Source organism: Rana temporaria, chromosome 5 (assembly GCF_905171775.1).
Source record: "Rana temporaria chromosome 5, aRanTem1.1, whole genome shotgun sequence".
NCBI classification, from domain to species: domain Eukaryota; kingdom Metazoa; phylum Chordata; class Amphibia; order Anura; family Ranidae; genus Rana; species Rana temporaria.
In genome coordinates this window covers 98523776-98548156 of record NC_053493.1, presented here as the reverse complement: position 1 = coordinate 98548156, position 24381 = coordinate 98523776, and the positions used below count along the sequence as shown (strand labels likewise).

General features: G+C 42.5%; 1 protein-coding gene across 1 annotated transcript in view; it reads left to right on the top strand.

Annotated features, from left to right (window-relative positions):
• The window catches only part of JAZF1 (JAZF zinc finger 1), a 355941-nt gene that overhangs the window by 179700 nt on the left and 151860 nt on the right, over nucleotides 1-24381 (top strand). The window contains exon 2 of the mRNA XM_040352925.1: nucleotides 12036-12108. Within this exon, the coding sequence (XP_040208859.1) occupies nucleotides 12036-12108 (73 nt within the window). The remainder of the gene's footprint in view (nucleotides 1-12035; nucleotides 12109-24381) is intronic.

The following is a 24381-nucleotide window of genomic DNA, read 5'->3' as shown; positions in this document are numbered from 1 at the left end:
ATTTTAACAGCAAAAAATGCATTTAAAATGCATTGTTTATTGTGAAAATGACAATTACAGTTTGGGAGTTAACCACAGGGGGCGCTGATGGGGTTATGTGTGACCTCAAGTGTGTTTACAACTGTAGGGGGTGTGGCTGTAGGTGTGACGTCATCGATTGTGTCCCCCTATAAAAGGGATCACACGATCGATGACGCCGCCACAGTGAAGAACGGGGAAGCCGTGTTTACACACGGCTCTCCCCGTTCTTCAGCTCCGGGGACCAATCGCGGGACTCCAGCTGCGATCGGGTCCGCGAGTCCCGCAGTCACGGAGCTTCTGACCGGGTCGCGGGAGCGCGCCGCGGGCGCGAGCCCACGGCTGGGCTTAAAGGACAACGTACATATACGTTGATGTGCCCAGCCGTGCCATTCTGCCGACGTTTATCGGCGTGAAGGGGTCCTTAAGTGGTTAAACAATGCTCAATTGGTACTAACTACCATCTGAATGTTGCAGCTGAAATCGAGACTCATCAGATCAGGCAACGTTTTTCCCATCTTCTATTGTTCGATTTTGGTGAGCCTGTGCAAATTGTAGCCTCAGTTTCCTGTTCATAGCTGACAGCAGTGGCACCCGGTATGGCCTTCTGCTACTGTAGCCTATCTTCTTCAAGGTTCAATGTATTGTGTGTTCAGAGATGGCATTCTGCATACATTGGTTGTAACGTGCGATTATTTGAGTTACTGTTGCCTTTCTATCAACTTGAATTTGTGTGCCATTCTCCCCTGAACTCTGACATCAACAAGGTATTTTCGTCCACACAACTTTCGCTCACTGGATATTTTCTCTTTTTCAGACCATTCTCTGTAAACCCTAGAGATGGTTGTTTGTGAAAATTCCAGTAGATCAGCACAATCATGCCACCACATTCAAAGTCACTTAAATCCCCTTTCTTCCCAATTCTGATGTTCGGTTTGATATTTAGCAAGTTGTCTTCTCCACATCTAGATGCCTAAATGCATTAAGTTGCTGCCATGTGATTGGCTGATTAGCTATTTGTTACCAAGCCATTGAACAGGTGTACCTAACAAAGTGGCCGGTGAGTGTACATTCATACTCTACAGGAGTGCATGTTTATATGTACTGGTAGACAGGGCCGCCATCAGGGGGGTACAGGCAGTACACCTGTAAGGGGCCCAGATGGCAACCCCTTTATTTTTTAAATATATTTTTATTTTATTTTTTATTAAAGGGCCAATTTTTTTTTTTTAGAGAGGTCCGGAGGTCCCCCTTTTTTTATTTATTTTTTTATAAAAAAAAAAAAAAATTCTAATATATTTTTTTTGTATTTTTTATTAAAGGGACAAATTTTTTTTAGGAGTACGGGGGGGGGGGGTCGGAGATCCCCGGATGACAACCCCCCTTTTTTTTATAAAAAATTATATTTTTTTTATATATTCTTTTATATATATATATATATATATATATATATATATATATATATACAGTGAGGAAAATAAGTATTTGAACACCCTGCTATTTTGCAAGTTCTCCCACTTGGAAATCATGGAGGGGTCTGAAATTGTCATCGTAGGTGCATGTCCACTGTGAGAGACATAATCAAAAAAAAAAAATCCAGAAATCACAATGTATGATTTTTTTAACTATTTATTTGTATGATACAGCTGCAAATAAGTATTTGAACACCTGAGAAAATCAATGTTAATATTTGGTACAGTAGCCTTTGTTTGCAATTACAGAGGTCAAACGTTTCTTGTAGTTTTTCACCAGGTTTGCACACACTGGAGGAGGGATTTTGGCCCACTCCTCCACACAGATCTTCTCTAGATCAGTCAGGTTTCTGGGCTGTCGCTGAGAAACACGGAGTTTGAGCTCCCTCCAAAGATTCTCTATTGGGTTTAGGTCTGGAGACTGGCTAGGCCACGCCAGAACCTTGATATGCTTCTTACAGAGCCACTCCTTGGTTATCCTGGCTGTGTGCTTCGGGTCATTGTCATGTTGGAAGACCCAGCCTCGACCCATCTTCAAAGCTCTAACTGAGGGAAGGAGGTTGTTGCCCAAAATCTTGCAATACATGGCCCCGGTCATCCTCTCCTTAATACAGTGCAGTCGCCCTGTCCCATGTGCAGAAAAACACCCCCAAAGCATGATGCTACCACCCCCATGCTTCACAGTAGGGATGGTGTTCTTGGGATGGTACTCATCATGCTTCTTCCTCCAAACACGGTTAGTGGAATTATGACCAAAAAGTTCTATTTTGGTCTCATCTGACCACATGACTTTCTCCCATGACTCCTCTGGATCATCCAAATGGTCATTGGCAAACTTAAGACGGGCCTTGACATGTGCTGGTTTAAGCAGGGGAACCTTCCGTGCCATGCATGATTTCAAACCATGACGTCTTAGTGTATTACCAACAGTAACCTTGGAAACGGTGGTCCCAGCTCTTTTCAGGTCATTGACCAGCTCCCCCCGTGTAGTCCTGGGCTGATTTCTCACCTTTCTTAGGATCATTGAGACCCCACGAGGTGAGATTTTGCATGGAGCCCCAGTCCGAGGGAGATTGACAGTCATGTTTAGCTTCTTCCATTTTCTAATGATTGCTCCAACAGTGGACCTTTTTTCACCAAGCTGCTTGGCAATTTCCCCGTAGCCCTTTCCAGCCTTGTGGAGGTGTACAATTTGACTCTAGTGTCTTTGGACAGCTCTTTGGTCTTGGCCATGTTAGTAGTTGGATTCTTACTGATTGTATGGGGTGGACAGGTGTCTTTATGCAGCTAATGACCTCAAACAGGTGCATCTAATTTAGGATAATAAATGGAGTGGAGGTAGACATTTTAAAGGCAGACTAACAGGTCTTTGAGGGTCAGAATTCTAGCTGATAGACAGGTGTTCAAATACTTATTTGCAGCTGTATCATACAAATAAATAGTTAAAAAATCATAAATTGTGATTTCTGGATTTTTTTTTTTATATTATGTCTTTCACAGTGGACATGCACCTACGATGACAATTTCAGACCCCTCCATGATTTCCAAGTGGGAGAACTTGCAAAATAGCAGGGTGTTCAAATACTTATTTTCCTCACTGTATATATATATATACATATATATGTATATATAATTATTAATATTATTATTAAAGGGCCCAGAGGTCCCCCAGGCCCCGGATGGCAATCCCCCTTTTTTTATAAAAAAAAAATGTTTTTATATATTTGTTTTTTTATATATATATATATTTTTTTTTATTAAAGGGCTCAGAGGTCCCCAGCGCCCCATGTGGCAAACCCCCTTTTTTTATTTGTTATAAATGTTTATTTTTTATTTTGGCAACCCCCCCTTTTTTTTTTTTTATAAATGTTTATATTTTGTTTATATATATATATATATATATTTTTTTATTAAAGGGCTCAGAGGTTTCTTTTTATTATTATTATTAAAGGGCCCAGAGGCCCTGGATGGCAACCCCCCTTTTTTGTAATTTTTTTATAAAAAAAAAATAATAATAATTTGTGTATATATATATATATATATATTTATTTATTTTTTATTAAAGGGCCCAGAGGTCCCCAGGGCCGCGAATGGCTACCCCCCTTCTTCATATATATTATATATTTTTCTTTATTTCTACTTTTTTTTTTGTAAAGGCCCCCCCCCGCTTCTCAATTCGCAGCAGCCCCCCCCCGCTTCCTCAATTTCAGGCGGCAGCACCCCCCCCCCTGGTTCTCTGCTCCAGAGGGCCCATGCCTGAAGCTGTGTAAGGGGCCCCATAATTCCTGATGGCTGCCCTGCTGATAGACATATTATATTTGACCCGTTCACTGATAGGTGAATGCTCATTCTTGAATTGAATTCATTAGATCAGGCTACCAGCAATAAATTCTGCAGCAATTTGAGCTACAGTAGCGCTTCTATTGGAACGAGCCAGCCTTTGCTCCCTGCGTCAATGAGCCTTGGCCACCCATGACCTTGTTGCCAGTTTGCTGGTTTTCCCTTCCTTGGACCACTTATGGTAGGTTCTTACCACTGCAGACCAGGAACATCCCACAAGAGCTGCAGCTTTGGGGATGATCTTACCCAGTCGTCTAGCCATTACAATTTGGCCCTTGTCAAAGTCGCTCAAATCCTTACACTTGCCCATTTTATTTTGCTTTCAACACATCAACTTTAGGGACAACATGTTCACTTACTGCTTAATATGTCCAACCCATTTTCAGATGCCGTTGTAACAAGATAATCAATGTTATTCATTTTACCTGTCGTTTATTATCATGATGTGGCTAATCAGTGTATCTCTGAAACCAAAATGTTTGGATAGGGTATTAAATGGCTTTAACTTCTGCCAGGTATTTTCTTTTGCTGTCTGATTCACGTTGGAGAGATTTATTTTCACTTCCTGTGATGGAGACCCACAATTTTTGGCACTTCCAGTGTGCTATGGCAAAGCACAGACACTATGGTGCCCTGTGGCAACATTTTGTGACATGACGATTTTTGTCCCGATACCACTTTTTTGAGACCGAGTACAAGTACCGATACTTTTTTCAAGTACTCGCTGATACCGATTACCGATACTTTTTTTTAATGTCAGTGTGTTGTTTTTTTTATTTACAATTTGTGCAGAAATCCTTATTCCAATTCACATACTTTTATTGCAACTGTATGTATTTAGCTATTTGCAGGGTGTTCAACTTAAAGCTGAATTCCAGGAATTCTGCTACGTTGTATAAAAATTGCAGGCCTACCATGAGTTAAGTCTAACGTAGTGCTTGCCGCCTCATGGACTTAGTCCTATTATTCATAACTGACATGTTTAATGTACTCCAGGAAGATAACTTCTGGAGCTTTAATGCTGCTCAATGTTGGTTCCTTCAAGAGCAGAGTTGCTGAAACTGCTATGCTTGCCCCTCCCCTCCTTCTGCCCATTCACAGAAGCCTTTGTATTATGTAAACTCATTCACAAAATACAAAGGCTTCTGTAAATGGACAGCAGAGGGGAGGGGAAAGGATTTCCTATGAGAGTGCAATAACCTGTCACATATAAGTAATAGAGGTAAGTCCCAGAGGTGATATGGACATAGCTCATAGCGTTCCTGCACTTTTTGCAAAGTTGCTGAATTCTAGGAATTCAGCTTTAAACTCATAACAGCAAAACCTTTTAGGCCTCGTACACACGATAGGTTAAACAGAGGACAACGGTCTGATGGACCGTTTTCATCGGTCAAAACTGATCGTGTGTGGGCCCCATAGGTTATTTAACCATCGGTTAAAAAAAGCCAACTTTCTTTAAATTTAACCGATGGATTCCATCGGTTAAAAATCCACGCTTGCTCAGAATCAAGTCGACGCATGCTTGGAAGCATTGAACTTCGTTTTTTTCAGCACGTCGTCGTGTTTTACGTCACCGCGTTCTGACAGGATCAGTTTTTTAACCGATGGTGTGTAGGCGCAACGGACCATCAGTCAGCTTCATCGGTTAACCGACGACAACGGTCCATCTGACCGTTCTCATCGGATGGACTGATCGTATGTACGAGGCTTTAGTGTTCAGCGCAGAGTGAAAAGAGTAATAAAAGCTGATTCCAGATTGGCTGTTGTGTCCAACTCCTTCACGTTTCTTTTCCTCCAGTTTTATACATCAGTGGCAGATTCTCGCTACCAGCACACAAATATTCAGGCTTGGTTAACATTTATGCGAATCAGATGCATTTTGAACCGCATCTGATTCGCATACCATGTGAACCAGACCGGATTTTAATAGAGCTGGTTCACATATATACAGACCGGTTGCGGTGCGAATTAAAGAAGGGTCCTGTGTGTTTTTCAGTCCTGTCCAGGTGCGATTTCATTGTCAAATTCGAACCTGAATCGCACCACTGAATGGAAAACCGCACTTGACTATGCACTAAAACCGGACCTGCATATATGTGAGCCCAGCCTAATCAGATTAGTAAGTGCAAACAATATGCAGTTGACACGTTTCTGCTACAACTGTCACGCCACTTAAAAAACACCAGATTCCAGGGATAATTTCTGTTTTAAAAGAATGTTCAGTTTTACAATAATTACCCCAAGCAAACACCAGGCCCAGGAAAACAAGCCTTGGAAAGTACCCAGCACTTTGGCTATAGCCCTGCTAATACACATTAACAAACTTTTTAAACAAGAATCAATTTTCGTTCAAGGAGCCGAACGAACTGCTCTTGATCTTCGCTAACTCAACATAAATATTTTATGGCTTTTCTGCTATAAAGTTTGCCATTACCCAGCAACAACAACATCATTAATTGAAGTGAGGCAAAGCACTATATTTTAAGCCAGCTTTTTTTTTTTTTCGATCAAGGGCTCCCTAGACTGCGGCATGGGCGGGGTTAAATCATTCCGGGTCTTTGGCAGTGAACAGATACAGTTTGACAGTCAATTTCAGCCAGTAATATATGTCCTATGGCGCATGGTTGGCAGCATAATAAAACAGACTGGACTTGGGAGGAATATGTATGATTCAGATGACATGGTTTTTCTAGGTAGCAGAATTTAGAGGCTGCAGACTCCCAGCATTGTAATGCAAGCTATGGTTTGATAAAATGCTGAATGAACATTATTTGCAGCTGTCAGAAAACACAAATCACCTAAATAACAGAATTTGTGCGCGTTACTGTGCATTTTATATTTGGGCTTATTGCTTTATGCCAGGATATATATCTTTTTCCATCCTCTGCAAATAGACAAATGGATGATAAATGATGGAATGGACAGTCATATTTAATCAGAATCCTAATGGAGAATTAAGAGCATATTTCGATAATATGTCATGGGGTAACAATGTATTGAAATAGGAGCTGCTGAAAAGAAAAGTTCTTAGGAACTTTCATGGAGGGAAAATTGTAATGTATAAACCCTAGTGTATAGGAAATAAGCAGGTGGTGTTTGGAGCAGTTAAATTAGATCGAAAGTTGGCTTTATTTCAGGTAAAAAACAGAACTGAACCACTTCAAGACCAGGTCTATTGCTGACATTTGTTGTTTATAAGTTAAAATTTGTATTTGTTTGCTAGAAAATTATTTAGAATAGCCCACAAAAATGTTATATATTTTTTTAGCAGAGACCCTAGAAAATAAAATGGCGGTTGTTGCAATATTTTTTATGTCATACTGTATTTGCGCAGTGGTCTTTCAAATGCATTTTTGGGGAAAAAACTAAACAGTAAAGTTAGCCCCATTTTTTTTCTATTATGTGAAAGATGATGATATGCTGAGTAAATAGATACCTAACATGGTACACTTTAAAATTGCGCAAACTTGTGGAATGGTGAAACTACGGTACTTACAAATCTCCATAGGCAGCGCTTTAAAGAAATTTAACGTTTACCTATTTAAAGTTACAGAGGAGGTCTTTTGCTAGAATTATTGCTCTAGTTTAACATACCTTTGTCTTATTTATTTATTTTTACATGGAAAACAAATCTGATCACTTTTTTTCCTGTTACAAGGAATGTAAACATCCCTTGTGACATTGTCAGTGACAGGTACTATTTATAGAGGGATCTGTGGTCTAGAAGACCCCAAACCCTTCTGCACCTGAAAGTATTCAAAACGCCAAGCCAGCGCTTATAGTGGAACGGGAGACCTGGGCAGAGCAGCGGGTGGGGGGTCCCATCCCGCTGCTTGTAGTAACAGCCGAGTGGCTGCTTAGTCACATCGGTTGTTATTACAGGAAAGGCAGTGGTGGAACTACCAGGGACACAGCAGTCGCACTTGCGACTGGGCCCTGGCATTCCTCCACTGTCGGGGGCCCCAGCTGGGTTACTAGACCCACGGCTCTAAGCGGAGGGTGTGTCATACAGCTCAGAACTGACAGTTCTCCCTGCTCCCCCTCCCTTCTTTCTCCCTCTCTTGTACAGGATGACACAGGCGATCTTCTCCCCCCACTGCTCAAAGCACACACAGGAGAGGGGTGGGGAGAAGGAGTAGATTGGCTGCAGGGGAGGGCTGGCAGCCTTAGGCCTGGGGGGCAAGTCCAGTCAAGCGGCCCATAGAGCGTGGAAAAGTGATGGATCAAGGAAAACAGTCTAACATTTTTCATGATCACAAGAGTCCGCACAGAGGCCCCCTTACATCAGAGTCCGCACAGAGGCCCCCCTTACATCAGAGTCCGCACAGAGGCCCCCCTTACATCAGAGTCCGCACAGAGGCCCCCCTTACATCAGAGTCCGCACAGAGGCCCCCCTTACATCAGAGTCCGCACAGAGGCCCCCCTTACATCAGAGTCCGCACAGAGGCCCCCCTTACATCAGAGTCCGCACAGAGGCCCCCCCTTACATCAGAGTCTGCACAGAGGCTCCCCTTACATCAGAGTCCGCACAGAGGCCCCCCTTAAATCAGAGTCCGCACAAAGGCCCCCCTTACATCAGAGTCCGCACAAAGGCCCCCCTTACATCAGAGTCCGCATAGTGGCCCCCCTTACATCAGAGTCAGCACAAAGGCCCCCCTTACATCAGAGCCCGCACAGAGGCCCCCCTTACATCAGAGTCCGCACAGAGGCCCCCCTTACATCAGAGTCCGCACAAAGGCCCCCCTTACATCAGAGTCTGCACAAAGGCCCCCCTTACATCAGAGTCCGCACAAAGGCCCCCTTACATCAGAGTCCGCATAGTGCCCCCCCTTACTTCAGAGTCCGCACAGTGGCCCCCCTTACATCAGAGTCCGCACAGAGGCCCCTCCCTTACATCAGAGTCCGCACAGAGGCCCCCCTTACATCAGAGTCCGCACAGAGGCCCCCCTTACATCAGAGTCCGCACAGAGGCCCCCCTTACATCAGAGTCCACCAGTGGGAGGTGAGCAGCGGCCGTGAACTGTGTTAACAGAGCTCCAGCAGGCATATTCCTGCTCTGCAAAAACAGCATTTGGTAGTGGCGGCCGGTGGCTGTGCATATTGTCACCAGCCTGGGGGGAGATTTCCACCCTGCCCCCCCTGCCAGCCCTCCCCTGATTGGCTGTGTCATCCTGTGTGAGAGAGGGGGGAGCAGGGAGAACTGCTGCCCCAGAGCTGCATGAGAGATACGCTCTCCGTTAAGAGCCGTGCTGAGGAGGCAGGCAGCATTGATGAGCACTGATCGGCTGCACTGAAAGGTGGCACTGCTAGACAGTGCCGATAAGAGGCATTTATGAGCACTGATAGGTGGAACTGATGGACGCTGATAGGCGGCACTGATGGACGCTGATAAGCGACATTGATAGGCACTGATAGGCGGCACAGGGAACTGATAGGCATCATTGATGATGCAATTTGACAGTTTGATACAATTTTCAGTCTGATTGTGTAGTGTGATTTGGTTGTGTTTTATGTTTTTTTACATGTTTTGTTTATTTTATTTTCCCTGACAGGCTCCCGTATTTACATTCTGCTGTCAGTTGGGAATCCCCGGCTGACAACAAGAATGAGTCACTGGTTGTTAGAACGCTGGTGGGTCCTGGCTCACTAACAACCTACAAAAACACATAAAAAACACGACACTGTATTTCCATTGACATCTATGTGGCCAAAATTGTGCAGCAACCGCACCAAAATGGTACAGGATTGTAAGCTCCAACGAGCAGGGCCCTCTGATCCCTCCTGTATTGATTTGTATTGTAACTGTACTGTCTGCCCCATTTTGTAAAGCTCTGCGCAAACTGTATAATAATAATACAGGACCCTTCTCCAAAAACACATAATGCTGTGCTGTATTGATGTGAATGATCACCTTAGAGAACAATTTTATTTCAATTGTCATATAATTCTGTGTGAATCAAGTCACATCTAAAATCATACTAGTGTGTCTAAGGCCTAAAAGTAACAATCAAGGCAACAGAACAAGGGCATAGTTTAGAAAACTTGAGAACATACATTAAAAGCCTTTACTTATGAAAGAAAGTTGTAAAGGTACCATGATAACTAGTTTACATGATCTTGCTGTTATGCTTTGCTTTCAAACGACAGCCTAGGGCAGGGGCAGGCAACCTTAGAGAGGTGGAGGTCTACCTGGACAACATGGGAGTAGTCAAAGATCACTGGGCACAAAGTCGTACAATGTCTCCTCCTCACACCTGATTTAAACCTCTAATTGCCATACTACAGTGTCGCAATGGTCTGCATTGCGCGACAATCATGGGTTTAAATGAGATGGTGAAGAGGCCTCCTCACCACGGATCACTTTTTTTTTTTTTTTTTTGAGAGGAGCGGCAGTGCGCCAAACCCACAGGATATAATAGACGCCTATGTCTAAGTGCAGCAAACCTGCAGGAAAGCTGCAGGTACACTGCACTGCAAGCAACCCTATACTATTATGCCCATTGCTTCACACTGAAGATCTTTTCTTTCCTGCTGTTGGCACCACTCTGGAGACCACTAGCCAGGGTAAGAGATGGAATGCAGTTGGTATCACCCTGCATGAGACAGGAGCCAGCATGACAGAGGAAACATTGGCTTATGTGGCTCTTGCTCCGTACTACAGCTCCAACTTTACAACTAGGCCTTCTGCACTGCACTCTGATGCTCTGGGACGGTGGGTCGTCAGCAAGCTCAGATCATGGTCTACCAGTCACCTGGCTGTGATCTACTGGTAGATTGCGATCTACAGGTTGCTGACCCCCGTCTAAAATGATGGATTACTGCATAGTCAGGTTCAAGCAGAAAACTTGCAATGCACCATACATAAGATTCCTGAAATGTATTTATTTGTATTACCTTAGATTTGCTTTGCACAAGACACTTTTGGTTCATAGGGGTCCTCTTGCTTTTAACAGGAGGCAGGTGTAACAAAAAATAAAGTAGGACCTGTATATGATGTTTACTTTTCAGCTTGTCAAAATCGAATAAGTCTAGACAAGGCAAATAATGGAAAGGAAACTTCTGCATGTAAAATGCAATATGATTTATGTCTACAGCCAAAATGTGATACCCTACTGCATTTTATATGTTCCAAACTTCTGTTGAGCTGAGATCATAGGGCAGTGATGGCGAACCTTGGCACCACAGATGTTTTGGAACTACATTTTCTTCTGATGCTCAACTACACTGCAGAGTGCATGAGCATCATGGGAAATGTAGTTCCAAAACATCTGGGGTGCCACGGTTCGCCATCACTGTCCTAGGGGGATAGCTTGGTAACAAACCATATCATGTATTCCTCAAGACCATGCAGTATCTGTGTGTGTACATGAGTGTGTGTGTATATACTATAATATATATATACACATACAGGGGCAGATCCGCAAAGAAATTATGCCGGCGTATCTATTGATACGCCGGCGTAATTTCAAAATTCCCACGTCGTATCTTTGTTTTGAATCCTCAAAACAAGATACGACGGCATCTCGGCTTGATCCGACCGGCGTACGTCTTCGTACGCCTTCGGATCTTAGATCCAATTTTTCGGTGGCCGCTAGGTGGCGTTTCCGTTGAAATCCACGTTGAGTGTGCAAATTAGCTATTTACGGCGATCCACGAACATATGTCGGCCCGGCGCATTTTTTTCCGTCGTTTGCGTTCGGCTTTTACCGGCGTATAGTTAAAGCTGCTGTTCTGAGGCGTACTCAATAATCGTAAGCATTGGCTGGTTCCGGTTTAATTTCGAGCATGCCCACTGGGGTACCCCCAGGGACGGCGCATGCGCAGTTCCAAAAAAACGTCATTTACGTCGGGTCACGACGTATTAACATAAAACACGCCCCTATCACTTCCATTTGAATTCTGCGCCCTTACGCTGCAACAGATACACTACGTCGCCATAACTTACTGCGCGAATTCGTTGAGGATTCAAACCAAACAAAAGTAAGTTACAGCGGCGTAGCGTATCTTAGATACGCTGCGCCCGGCGCAGATGTATGTGGATCTGCCCCACAGTCTTTATACTTGGTATAGGGTGTTTTATATCAAACTAGTTGGGTCATTTACATCATCTGAACAGAATATGTAGAATATTACTTCAAACATCTACTGTATATCATTTATATGGGATCTTAATCGTTTGCTCACTGCTATGTTTTTTTGTTACAGACACAGATCCACGTGTCTTGGAGAAGCAGGAACTTCAGCAGCCGACATATGTTGCGTTGAGCTACATCAACAGGTACATGTGCATTTCTTTATATTACCAATACTACAGTATACTTTTTGGAGTATTTAGACATTAATTTATTTTAGCATTCTAAATATTAAGTCCCAGTGTCATTAAATCAGGACTGCTTGGGATGAGCTGTGAAAGAAAACTGTTTTGGCACTGTGTGTCGTCCCCTACAAGCATCTAATAAGGTGGTGACTGATTCTGGAACTAAACTATGGAAATTGAGGCAGCCGAGCCACAACATACGACAGTGCAACCTGATTTACGATGCCATGAAAACAGCTTTGTTACTTTATTAAAATATTTGGTCATATTATGGTTTTTAGCAGCTAGAGTCAAAGAAACATTATTAAGTAATTTTAAACATATTTGCTCAGAGCATACTATTGGGACACTAGGGGCAAGTACTGACCCCATTCATATTACTCACATTTATGAGGTGAATATTTCAGAGTTGGCTTATGATTACAATATTATGGCTTTTCTTACCAACCTAGTTATATCTTGTACGTTTTCCAAACTTCCTTCAAGAACTATAGTGGTCAATACATGTATGTTGGTTCTTGTGTGTGAATAGATAGATGATTTGCTGAACAATGACTCCATCCTTAGATTTTCCAACTGGTACTTGGTGATTTCAACCAAAGTTTGTCAAGTTGGCAGGGCCATCAAAAGCTCAAATTCAGCAGAAATCTGCCAAAATTCAAGCCAGGTATGCCAAGCTCAACAAAACAGGAATGTAAATGAATACATGTACTCCATCTGGTATGAAGACATGGGCTCTTTTTCCGAGAGGTAATCATTTTATTCACATTGTACTACGTTGCACTGGACAAATACAGTGCCTTGAAAAAGTATTCATATACCCTTGAAATTTTCCAAATTTTGTTATGTTACAACCAAAATCATAAATGTATTTATTAAGTGACACCTCATTGTGAAGTATAGGGAAAATGATAAATGATTTTCATTTTTTTTTTTACAAATAAATATGTGAAAAGTGTGGCATGAAAAGTGTGACATACATTTGTCTTCAGCCCCCCTGAGTCAATACTTTGTAGAAACACCTTTCGCTGCAATTACAGCTGCAAGTCTTTTTGGGGATGTCTCTACCAGCTTTACACATTTTTGCCCATTCTTCTTTGCAAAATAACTCAAGCTCTGTCAGATTGGATGGAGAGCGTCTGTGAACAGCAGTTTTCAAGTTTTGCCACCGATTCTCAATGGGATTTAGGTCTGGACTTTGATTGGGCCATTCTAACACATGGATATGCTTTGATCTAAACCTTTTAATTGTAGCTTTGGCTGTATGTTTACGGTTGTTGTCCTGCTGGAAGGTGACCTGCTTCCTGTCCCTGCTGAAGAAAAGCATCCCCACAACATGCTGCCTCCAACATGTTTTTCACAGTGGGGATGGTGTGTTCAGGGTGATGTGCAGTGTTAGTTTTCTGCCACACATAGCGGTTTGCTTTTAGGCCAAAAAGTTAAATTTTGGTCTCATCTGACCAGAGCGCCTTCTTCCACATGCTTGCTGTGTCCCCCACATGGCTTCTCGCAAACTTCAAACGGGACTTCTTATGGCTTTCTTTCGGCAATGGTTTTCTTCTTGCCACTCTTCCTTAAAGGCTAAATTTGTAGTGTTTGACTAATAGTTGTCCTTTGGATAGATTCTCCCACCTGAACTGTGAATCTCTGCAGCTCCTCCAGAGTTACCATGGGGCTCTTGGCTACTTCTCTGATTAATGCTCTCCTTGCCCGGCCTGTCAGTTTAGGTGGACGGCCATGTCTTGGTAGGTTTGCAGTTGTGCCACACTCTTTCTATTTTCACATGATGGATTGAACAGTGCTCCGTGAACTTCATTTTTTTCAGCACGTCGTTGTGTTTTACGTCACCGCGTTCAGACACGATCGGTTATTTACCCGATGGTGTGTGGGCGCGACGGACCATCAGTCAGCTTCATCGGTTAACCGATGACAACGGTCCTTCAGACCGTTCTCATCGGATGGACTGATCGTGTGTACGGGGCTTTAATTTTAAATGCTTCTAGTTGTAGAGAATATGATCTACTTCCAGGAGGAGCTTGGCCAGTACAGGAAGTAACCAGACACTCCCAGAAAAGGAGAGGGTTATGGTCTCTTTAACCCTTAAATGGCTCAATGGGCATGATTCCCATTGCAATTAATTGGGGACCAATATGCATTCAATAGTGATCACAGTTTAAATCAGTGATGAGGTTGCTGTGTATGACTATCCTTAGCCATGAGCAATAATTGCAAGACTGAAAAGCTTGCTAAAATTTCCTATATAGCTTAGACTTTAGGTCCCTTTAAGGTATACCTACAACAACTCTCTTGTTCCAGAACCAACACACGCTCACTATTAGATTTTCATTGTCTGCAAATCCATTTTTTTTTTTTTTTTAGTAAATGATCCTGTGGTGCTTTATCTAACGACACTGCAAAAAAGATGAAAGCACTTTGGGCACACAATCTTAAATTTCCAGCGTATGCCAGGCTTATATAAGAGAGTAGATAAAATGCCATTTTCACCATGTTGAAAATGTCTTAACATTTTTAGCCTCATTGCTATGGAAACTGTTTTTTTTTTCTTTTCGAGGAGTTTAGTGCTATGGTGGAAGTTTTAGTCCTTCAATAGGAGCTGGTTCGGGTTTCTTTGACGTGAGGCAGAGACTGATGGATCAAAGCCACACATCTCTCATCAGATAATAATTCCTTCTTCTTCCCATTTTTATGTTGTGGTGACTACGCTGATCATGTGTTTTTATTCATGAGCTAAAACCTCTACATTGCGCTATCTGAGCTCTTTCTACAAAAAGAAACAGGAAAACTTTAGATATCAATTCAAACAAGATGTGCACAAATGGCTCCTGGGTCAGGGAAAAGGGAAACGTGTTGTGTTGCACAATGATTTATGTATTAGACTTCATTTTCTATCCTTTTATCAGATATTAGGTTCACCAGAGTGTAACTTTCTTGAACTTGATAAAACACTTCTATCTTATTTATATCTCAGTAGTAAAGATCAAAAAAAGGATCAATGGGGAACAAAGGAGTATATGTTACAAAGTATGCCCTTTGTTAATAGAAAAATGACCAGTGTTATCTGACAGAGACCACACATTACCGAGCTATATTTTATTTCCTGTACATCTTGATGCAAGATATTAAGTCATACTCAACATATACTGTATGTACTCTATACATATTTCATGGCCACTTTAGTAGGTACACCTGCTAGTAACTAAACAGTGGTGCACATGGCTAGCACCAATACTTGGGTACCTTGTGACCTGTAAATGATGCTCAGTTGATATTAGGGATAAAGGAAAACATTCCTTGCACCGTTATACCTGCACTGACTATTTACAGAATAAGGTTATGGATTCAGCTTTGTGTGTGAAATGTTGACCTTCGTTCTGTTGCAGCAGAATTGTTAGATTAATCCGGCCAGATAACATTTTTCAAGTCTTCGGACATCCAGTGTTGGTGATCCTTTGCCCACTATAGCCTAATTCTCCCTTCCTCAGATGAAAGGTGTGGAACCCAGCGTGGTCCATTAAAGGTTTGCTATGCTGTCTGTCGAAATATGCTCTTCTGCACACATCTGTTGTAAAGATGGGTAATTGTGCATTATATTTAAAGCGGTAGTTCACCCACCTTCACAGCATTAGACCATTACTTTCGGCATCGTAGCGCGAGCTACGGTATGCCGGTCTTAAATTTTTAATCCCCGTACTCACTGTGCTATCGTTGATTGAAGATTCTGACTCCCGCGGGGAATGGGCGTGCCTATGGAGAGGGAGGATGATTGACGGCCGGCTCTGGCACGTCACGCTCCCCGAAGACAGCCGGAGTAGGTCTCGGCTATTCACGGCGCCTGCGCACAGGCTATGCGCAGGCGCCGTGAATAGCCAAGCCTATTTCGGCTATTTCCGGAGAAGCGTGACGTGCCAGGGCCGGCCGTCAATCACCTTCTCTCACCATAGGAACGCCCATTCCCCGGATTCTTCAATCATCGCTAGCACAGTGAGTACGGGGATAAAAAATGTAAGACCGGCATACCGTAGCTCGCGCTACGATGCCGAAAGTAATGGTCTAATAAAAAAAAACATTTTTTTTTTTTTTTAACAGGGTGAACCCCCGCTTTAATCTTGAACTGGCTTAGAGATCGGGGAGCAGGTGTTGAAAACACAGAAAAAATTGACTTTGTAGGCACCAATTATAAAAATACAAATATATTTATTAACATATAACCTGTCAAGGTTTGTTAAAAAAGAAAACACATACAATACATAAACTAAAAGTTTAAAAAGAACACTGCAGCAATAACTGTAGAAGCCATATATTGATCCAATAAAGGTCCAGAATTAGCACGTCTCAAAGAAGGACATGAATAACTGTAGTATATGATACGACAACTGTTAGCTCGACATGTTTCGCGGAGACCGCTTCTTCAGGAGCTTGGTAGTATTTCTAAAGGGAGACAGGATTTTATTGGTTTCAGATTTACATGGCATTATAGCATTATTAAAATGTAACATAACATTTAAAAAACAAATATATATACATCATATCAACATGTAAATCTGAAACCAATAAAAGCCTGTCTCCCTTTAGAAATACTACCAAGCTCCCATTTTTTCTGTGTTTCTGCTCCCCAATCTATTCAGGACGCGGCACTGCGCTATTTTAGACACCCACAGCCCATCCTGTGGTTGGTGTTCTATTAACAATCCAATCATTCTGGCTTAGAGATCATTTTAGACTAATACATAAACCAAATAAGAAGATAAAAGGTACATATTGGCAAACCTGCTTAGAGAGTCACAATTTTCTTTTTTTAAATTACATAAATTAGTAAAATCCCTTTCTAGCGAATCTCCACCCTTCACTAAAAGATTGATATACAGTATGTCTATTTCCCTGTAGGACAAATCGATATTCAATGGTGTACATCTGGCCATAGACGGTTCAAAAATCAAGCCATGTACGGGCAGGCTGAATGTACCCAAGTTGATCAATCGATCAACCTGGGTACAACCAGCCTGTTGGATTTTAAATGCAATTTTTTTGCTAGCGGCTATTATAGCCTCTATCAATAATCACCATTTTCCCAAGGGGACGCCCCCCCCCCCCACTGGGAGAACACAATGGCTCCTCAGGAGGGATTCCCCCATCAACACTGACACTGACTCAAGTGAAAATCACCCCGTCTATGGCTGACTTTAAGCCGGGGTACACACTACAGTTTTTGCATGAAAAGAACTGATAGCTCTGGTTGGGAGCTGCTGTACTGACCATGTGAGGTTAGTCCAGCAAATTTCCCCGCTGAGCTGTTGTTTTTTGACAGGGGGAACACTCCTATCAGCGCTCTCTGCCATTGGGTGAGAGCGCTGATAGGGAGTTGGTTGGCTGCTGGTTTTCCAGCATGCACGTTTGACAGAAGCTTCTGTCAGACAGACCGACATACACACAGACACACAGGCCCAGGTCCACAAAGAACTTGAGCCGGCGTATCTATTGCCCGGCGAATTTTTTTACGCCGTTTACGTAAGGCTTTTTTTGGCGTAACGTTACCCCTGGGTCTATGAGGCGTACGCAATGTAAAGTATGGACGTCGGGACAGCGTCAAATTTTACGTCGTTTGCGTAAAACTTTCGCGAATAGGGCTTTTGCGTAAATTACGTTCACGTCAAAAGCATTGACTATTTACGACGTGATTTCGAGCATGCGCACTGGGATACCCCCACGGACGGTGCAAAAAATCGTAATTTATGTGGGGTCAAGTAGAATTAACATAAAACACACCCACATCTTATCCATTTGAATTGCGCGCCCTTACGCCGACACAGTTACACTACGCCGCCGTAACTTACGGCGCAAATTCTTTCAGGATACGGAAACTACGCTCTAAGTTACGGCGCTGTAGTGTATCTACGCCTGCCTAAAGATAGGCAGATCTTTGTGGATCTGGCCCACAGTATTTTTTGTATTGGCAAATGTCTCCTGACACATTGCCTGTGTGTACGGAGCTTTCTAAAAAAAAAAATTCTGGTGGTTGCCAGACTTACCATATGGCTAGTGTGTGGCATACAATGAAAACTATTCACATTGATGCCAGGCAGTTTATCAGTATACACCCTGTAACTTAAGCCGGCCATAGATAATTTGATTTTCTTTCCTGCAACCAAGAGTTGCAAAACACAGTGAGTATTGCTAGCTGGTATAGCTGCTGGCAATAATTGCATTAAAAATCGGACATTCTGGTTTTTCCCAAGTTCATCGATCAATCAACTTGGGTACGTTCAGCATGCCCATAGATAGTTAGAATCTTGGCCATTTCCTGCTAAGCCGGCCGAGATTCGAACCATCTATGGCTGGCTTTAGATTACAGTAATGGATGTGTTTTAGAATTATATATCTAGACAGTAGTATGTGGGCTCTTGCATTACTAGCATGTATTTGCACTTGTTTTTGCTTCCAAATGTTTTGTTTCATTTCTCTCTGATGCTTATACATGAGCAATCTAGATGATTTCTATCCTTTCTGCAATGCATAAGCATGTTTTAAAGGTAAATGGTAGGATCCCTAAGTTTTATGTACTGTTAAGTATATTTTATTAACTTTATAGTACTTATAGTAATATTTATATTAAGAATAGTTTTGTTCTAAGTACCTAACTTTTCCAGTTTTTTCCATAGCACTACATCAGCTTAGGAACAATGAACACAGCCTCATTTATGGCTAAGTGCTTAGTAACTGGCAAATATGTGATAACTGAAGGGATTATGGGTAGATATATGAGACACTGCATTTCCTGCAAGTTTATTAAACTGACATCCATCTATTGAACTTAGTTATTTTTGGGGGAGCCCCAGTTTAAAATGAACTTTGAAAGTTTAATTATTCGGTACCTGAAGGCTAACTCAGAACACTGTTTCAGCTCAAGAAATGGTTCATATAAATTTGATGGTAAAGCAATATCTCTCCATTTTAATATATAATATTTTAAGCCAACACAAATGCCACGGCAATATTAAAAGAAAACAAAGAGAAAGGGGTAGATAAATATTCAAGCACATTAGCTGTTAACATAAAGAAAATGGCAAACCCAGCCACTTTATGAAAGCTTTAATGACTATATGTAAAAATTGTAAAGTGCCTCTAATTAGGTTTATGTGAATGTCATAGCAAGTTCTACAGATGATGGGGACATTTATCATCCCTTAGTTTAAAAAACATGTAAAAAACGTACATATGAAAGCATGTGGAGTGGGAGAGAAAATCTTTGAATACCAGGTACGCAACCATGGGAGTAAGAGCAAAAATGGCAGTCAATTCAGTATATTTACAGATAAACACGTAAAAAGATGTAAAGAAAAACACATTTTTGACTTATGTGCACATGCTCCACGTTCTGCTTTGTATTGCTACATGCAGGGGTTGATTTACTCCTCTTACTGTAGAGAGGAATGCAATATAAATGTGGGTGGGGTAGCCAGGGAGGGGATGTGCTGCTTAACGAGGGGTGCAGGGGACAGGCAGGTTAAAGTGGCCAGGGAGGGATGCAAAATGTATGGTAGAAGAGGTGTCCAAGAAGGTCTTCAGTGTGAGCAGGGGGGTGAGATGAACAGGGAAGGTTGGGCTGCTAGCAGGGGTGTACCTGCATTTGTTTGCCCATCCAGACCTACCTGGTCAGATAGAAAGACTCACAATTCCCCCACTCTATACTCTCTGAAGACCTCTGTTTAGAGTGGTGCTCTTCTCTCTCAGTCTTCCCTCACTGTTCTCTACACTGGTCAACTGACAAGTTACATGACCCAATATGGTGGGAATCAGCAACCCATCGATCATGGATATGTGACGGATAGATTGTGACCGACCCTGCCAGGCTGCCAGCTTCTGACCCTGCCGTGCTGTTTCTCGGACCTCACATAAGAGCAGCAATGTAAATGCAGGGCCAAGGGATGTCCTTGATTCCTTCTTGGCTCTGATGTGTCATTTGACACAGCTGAGGGGAGACCTAGAAGGACTTCCCTCACTCTGCTGGGTGCCACTGCATCTATTGTCTGGTGAGTGAATTTTACAGAAAGCGAGGGGTAGATTTTTGCACTGGAAGGGGGTATTTTTGCTTGTGGGAAGGAGAGGGACGTGTGTTAGTTATTCATACATTATATGTGTTGCTTACTCCTAACTGCTGATCTCTGCCTTACGTACTACTGACTTCTGAATTCTTACTTATTCCTGACCCCTACACTCTGCCTTACATACTGCTAAACCCTTAACTCTGTTACTTCTGACCCCTGCACTCTGCTGTACTCTGTATTGATCTCTGAACTCTGCATTACTTGCTACTGAATTCTGCAATACTTACTACTTACACTACTGTCAGCGTTACATACTACTGACTCCTGCTACCTGTTACTTACTCCTACCCTCTGAATTATGTGTTACACCTGACCCCTGCACTTTGTATTACTGCCTACCTATGCACTGTACATTACTGACTACTGCACTCTGTATTACTCACTCCTGAGCTACCCAAATTCTGCATTACATACTACTGACCTCTACAGTCTGGGTTAGTTACTCCTGATCCCTACTCCCTACTCTCTGCAGTATACACTACTGACCTCTGCATTACCTATTACTGACCCCTGCACTTTGCAATATTCCTGATCCCTGCACTCTGCAATACTTTCTTCTGACCCCTTCACTTTGTGTCACTTTCTGTACTGCTGACCTCTGTACTTTGCATTTTTACTAATGACCTTTGCTTCTGACCTTTGAATTCTACTTTACATATTATATACCACTGCACTCTGACAATCCTGCCACCTGCTCTCTGCGTTACATACTGCTGACCTCCACAATATTACTAATGACCTCTGCACTCTGCATTAGCTGCTTCTAACCCCTGAATTCTTGGTTACTTACTCCTAAATCCTGCACTCTGCTTTACAAACTACTAAACTCTAAACTCTGGATTACTACTGACCCCTGCACTCTGTGTTACTCCTGATCCCTGTATTCTGCATTACATACAGACCTCTAAATTCTGGGTTACATACTACTGACCTCTGAACTCTGTAGTACTTTCTCCTGACCCCTGCACTCTGTGTGTGTTACTTACTGCTGAGCTATGTACTCTGCGTTAGCTGCTTCTGACCTCTGAATTATGTGTTACTTACTACAGACCCCTGCACTTTGCGTTACTTCTGATCTCTGTGTCCTGCATTACATACTGTAGTCTTCTAAACTCTCGGGTACATACTACCGATTTCTGAACTCTTTGTTACTACTGACCCTTATACTCTGTGTTACCTACACCTGACGTTTGAATCCTGCTTTACATACAATTGACCACTGGTACTCTGTAATGTTTTCTCCTGACACCTGCACTCTGTGTTACTTGCTGCTGACCTATGCACTCTTTGTAATTACTAATGACCTCTGAACTCTGCAATGGGTGCTCAGGACCTCTGAATTCTGCAACACTTACTACTGATCCCTGCACTCTGTTACTTACTACTGACCCCTGAACTCTTCAAACTTTCCTTTTGGGACCATGCTAGGTTTCCTTAAAAAAAAAAAAAGAAACAAAACCTGCTGCACCCTGGTGATCTTTGATCTCTTCCATGTTGTTCAGGTAGATCTAAACCTCTCCAGGGTTGCCTACCCCTGCAATAAGGGATGTCAGGGACAGAAGACTTATATTTGCCAGCTGGGCGTTGCGCTGATCAGAGGTCTGCACGGAGCAGGAAAGACTGGTGAGCACTTTGTGATTGTAGGAAAGTGGCCAGAAACATATAACCTACACTGGAAACCCTGGACATGCACTGCATTTCTGCTGTAGGCTGTGTGTTTCTGACCACTATCTACAGAGAGACCCTATCTTCTCATTCAGACATTGCTGCCTGTAATTAAAACAAAATCACTACACTTTCCCTTTACTGAACATTTTACCATTTTACAGTTGTATTATTTGCCAGATAGCAACAATAATTCACCGTCCAATTTCACCTGTCGCTTGGAATTGCTCTTTAATCGATCACAGAACTTGTGCGATTTATATGTGTCAGTAATTAAAGGGATAGGCTGTCGATTCTGCCCAGCTAACATCTCATAGTAAAGTCTGCTAGGGATGTTATAAGGTATTTTCACATATAGCAATCATATTCTGCAATGGAATGCATAATTCATTTCTATGTGACACACATACAAGCTTATTTGCTGAAGCTGTGTATCAGAGCAATGATGATGTGAAAAGTTCTGTATCTAGGAGCAACCAGTTCAGTTTTCGATTATGTAGTTAAATAGGCTAAGCGATTGGTTTCTGATTGGCAGCTGTGAGTTTGAAGACTTTTAGGTAGATTCAGGTAGAATGCCGCAACTTTGCGGCGGCGTAGCTTAAGGAATTTAAGCTACGCCGCCGTAAGTTAGCTAGGCAAGTACATGATGGACAATGTACTTGCCTGCTAAGTTATGACGGCGTAGCCTAAATCGTCAGGCGTAAGGGCGCCTAATTCAAATGTGTTGGAGGGGGGCGTGTTTTATGTTAATGAGGCTTGACCTCACGTTTTTTAAGTTTTTTCCTAACTGCGCATGCGCCGGGCGCCTACATTTCCCAGTGTGCACTGCGGCTAAGTACGCCGCACGGGCCTATTGATTTTGACGTGGACGTAAACGACGTAAATCCCTATTCGCGGACGACTTACGCAAACGACGTACAAAATGTGAATCTCGCGGCGGGAGCGGCGGCCATACTTAACATTACTTTTCCACTAGGGCCTAGCTCTAACTTTACGCGGCCTATCTCTTACGTAAACGGCGTAAAAGTACTGCGTTGGCCGGGCGTACGTTCGTGAATCGGCGTATCTCCTAATTTGCATAATCTACGCCGACCGCAGTGGAAGCGCCACCTAGCGGCCATCCGAAATATTGCAATCTAACATAGGACGGCGCAAGCCGTCGTATCTTAGATATGTTTAAGCGTATCTCTGTTTGAGCATACGCTTAAACATATGTCGGCGTAGATTCTGAGTTAGGTCGACTTATCTACTGATAAGCCGGCCTAACTCTACCTGAATCTACCTATTTGTACGTTAGGCCTAACAGGCGGGTGGAATCGGCTGGTTTCTATTGAATCTTCGGCCCATGTGTACGGCAGCCAACCCGACAAAAGCTGGGCGTTCAGCTGGTTTCTGTTAAAGGAACATGACCAAAAAAGGTCTGCGGATCAGCATCCGATCAGCGCTTTTAGCCAATGGCTGAGAGAGCTGACCAGTGTGTTCTGGTGGGAGGGCCGTCCCCCTGTCAGAACGCATTCGTTCAGCGGGGAGTTTGTGGTACTAACATCAGATAGTTAGTTAGTACAGCTGGCTCCTCTTGAGCTCTTAGTAGTGTGTACCAAGCTTTACCTTCCCACAAGACAGAGAAATAATAGTTGCATTTACTCTGTATAAACTAGTTCCACATCCGAACATACACTGTGCAGTAGGGACACTCACGTAAACACTATCCTGGTATGTTTTACTGCTCCTTTAAAGTAAGATAAATTCCAGGTATGATTTTTTTTTTTTCACTTAAACCAAAGCAGGAATCCTGTGCTTTTGATTTTTCTACCTTTACACATAAGGCTGCTATGGTACTGAAAAAAAATAATTGTACCAGCTTAACAAAGCGACACACTAACATTGCAAAGGGAAAGATTGTTTTCCTATATACAGTTATACAGTTCTATATAAATTCATTAGAAGAGATGCTCATTACTTCTTATGGGCTCATATTTGGGATTTATGCTTCCTTGGCAGTCTGTCTTCAGTGTGCACATTCTCTTTGAAAGGCACATAAAAATATTTAAACACTGCAGTGCCTCTTGTAATATTTTAGTATTTCAATAAATTGTGTGCTACTAAAGTGTAAAACAAGCCTGGGGTTTTGTAACCCTGTTCCGCTGGAGCCATATAATCTGTACATAGGCATGGTTTGTAAAGCTCAGTTGTCTGAAAAGAAAATATAAGTGCTTTACACTAAGAAGGGAAACAGCACAGGTACTACAACATTGCATTAACATAAGTTCTGTTCATTTTAGGAAACAATTTATATGACTATAACAGTTGTGAGAATATTATGGTAGGCATTCAGTACAAAACAGTTCAGTACAGTTCAAAAGGACATCCACTGCTTCAATTCCCGCAAATCCCTTTGGGTTCCCTGGGTGCCAGCCCTGGAAGCCTGTCCTAACAAAATCTGAAC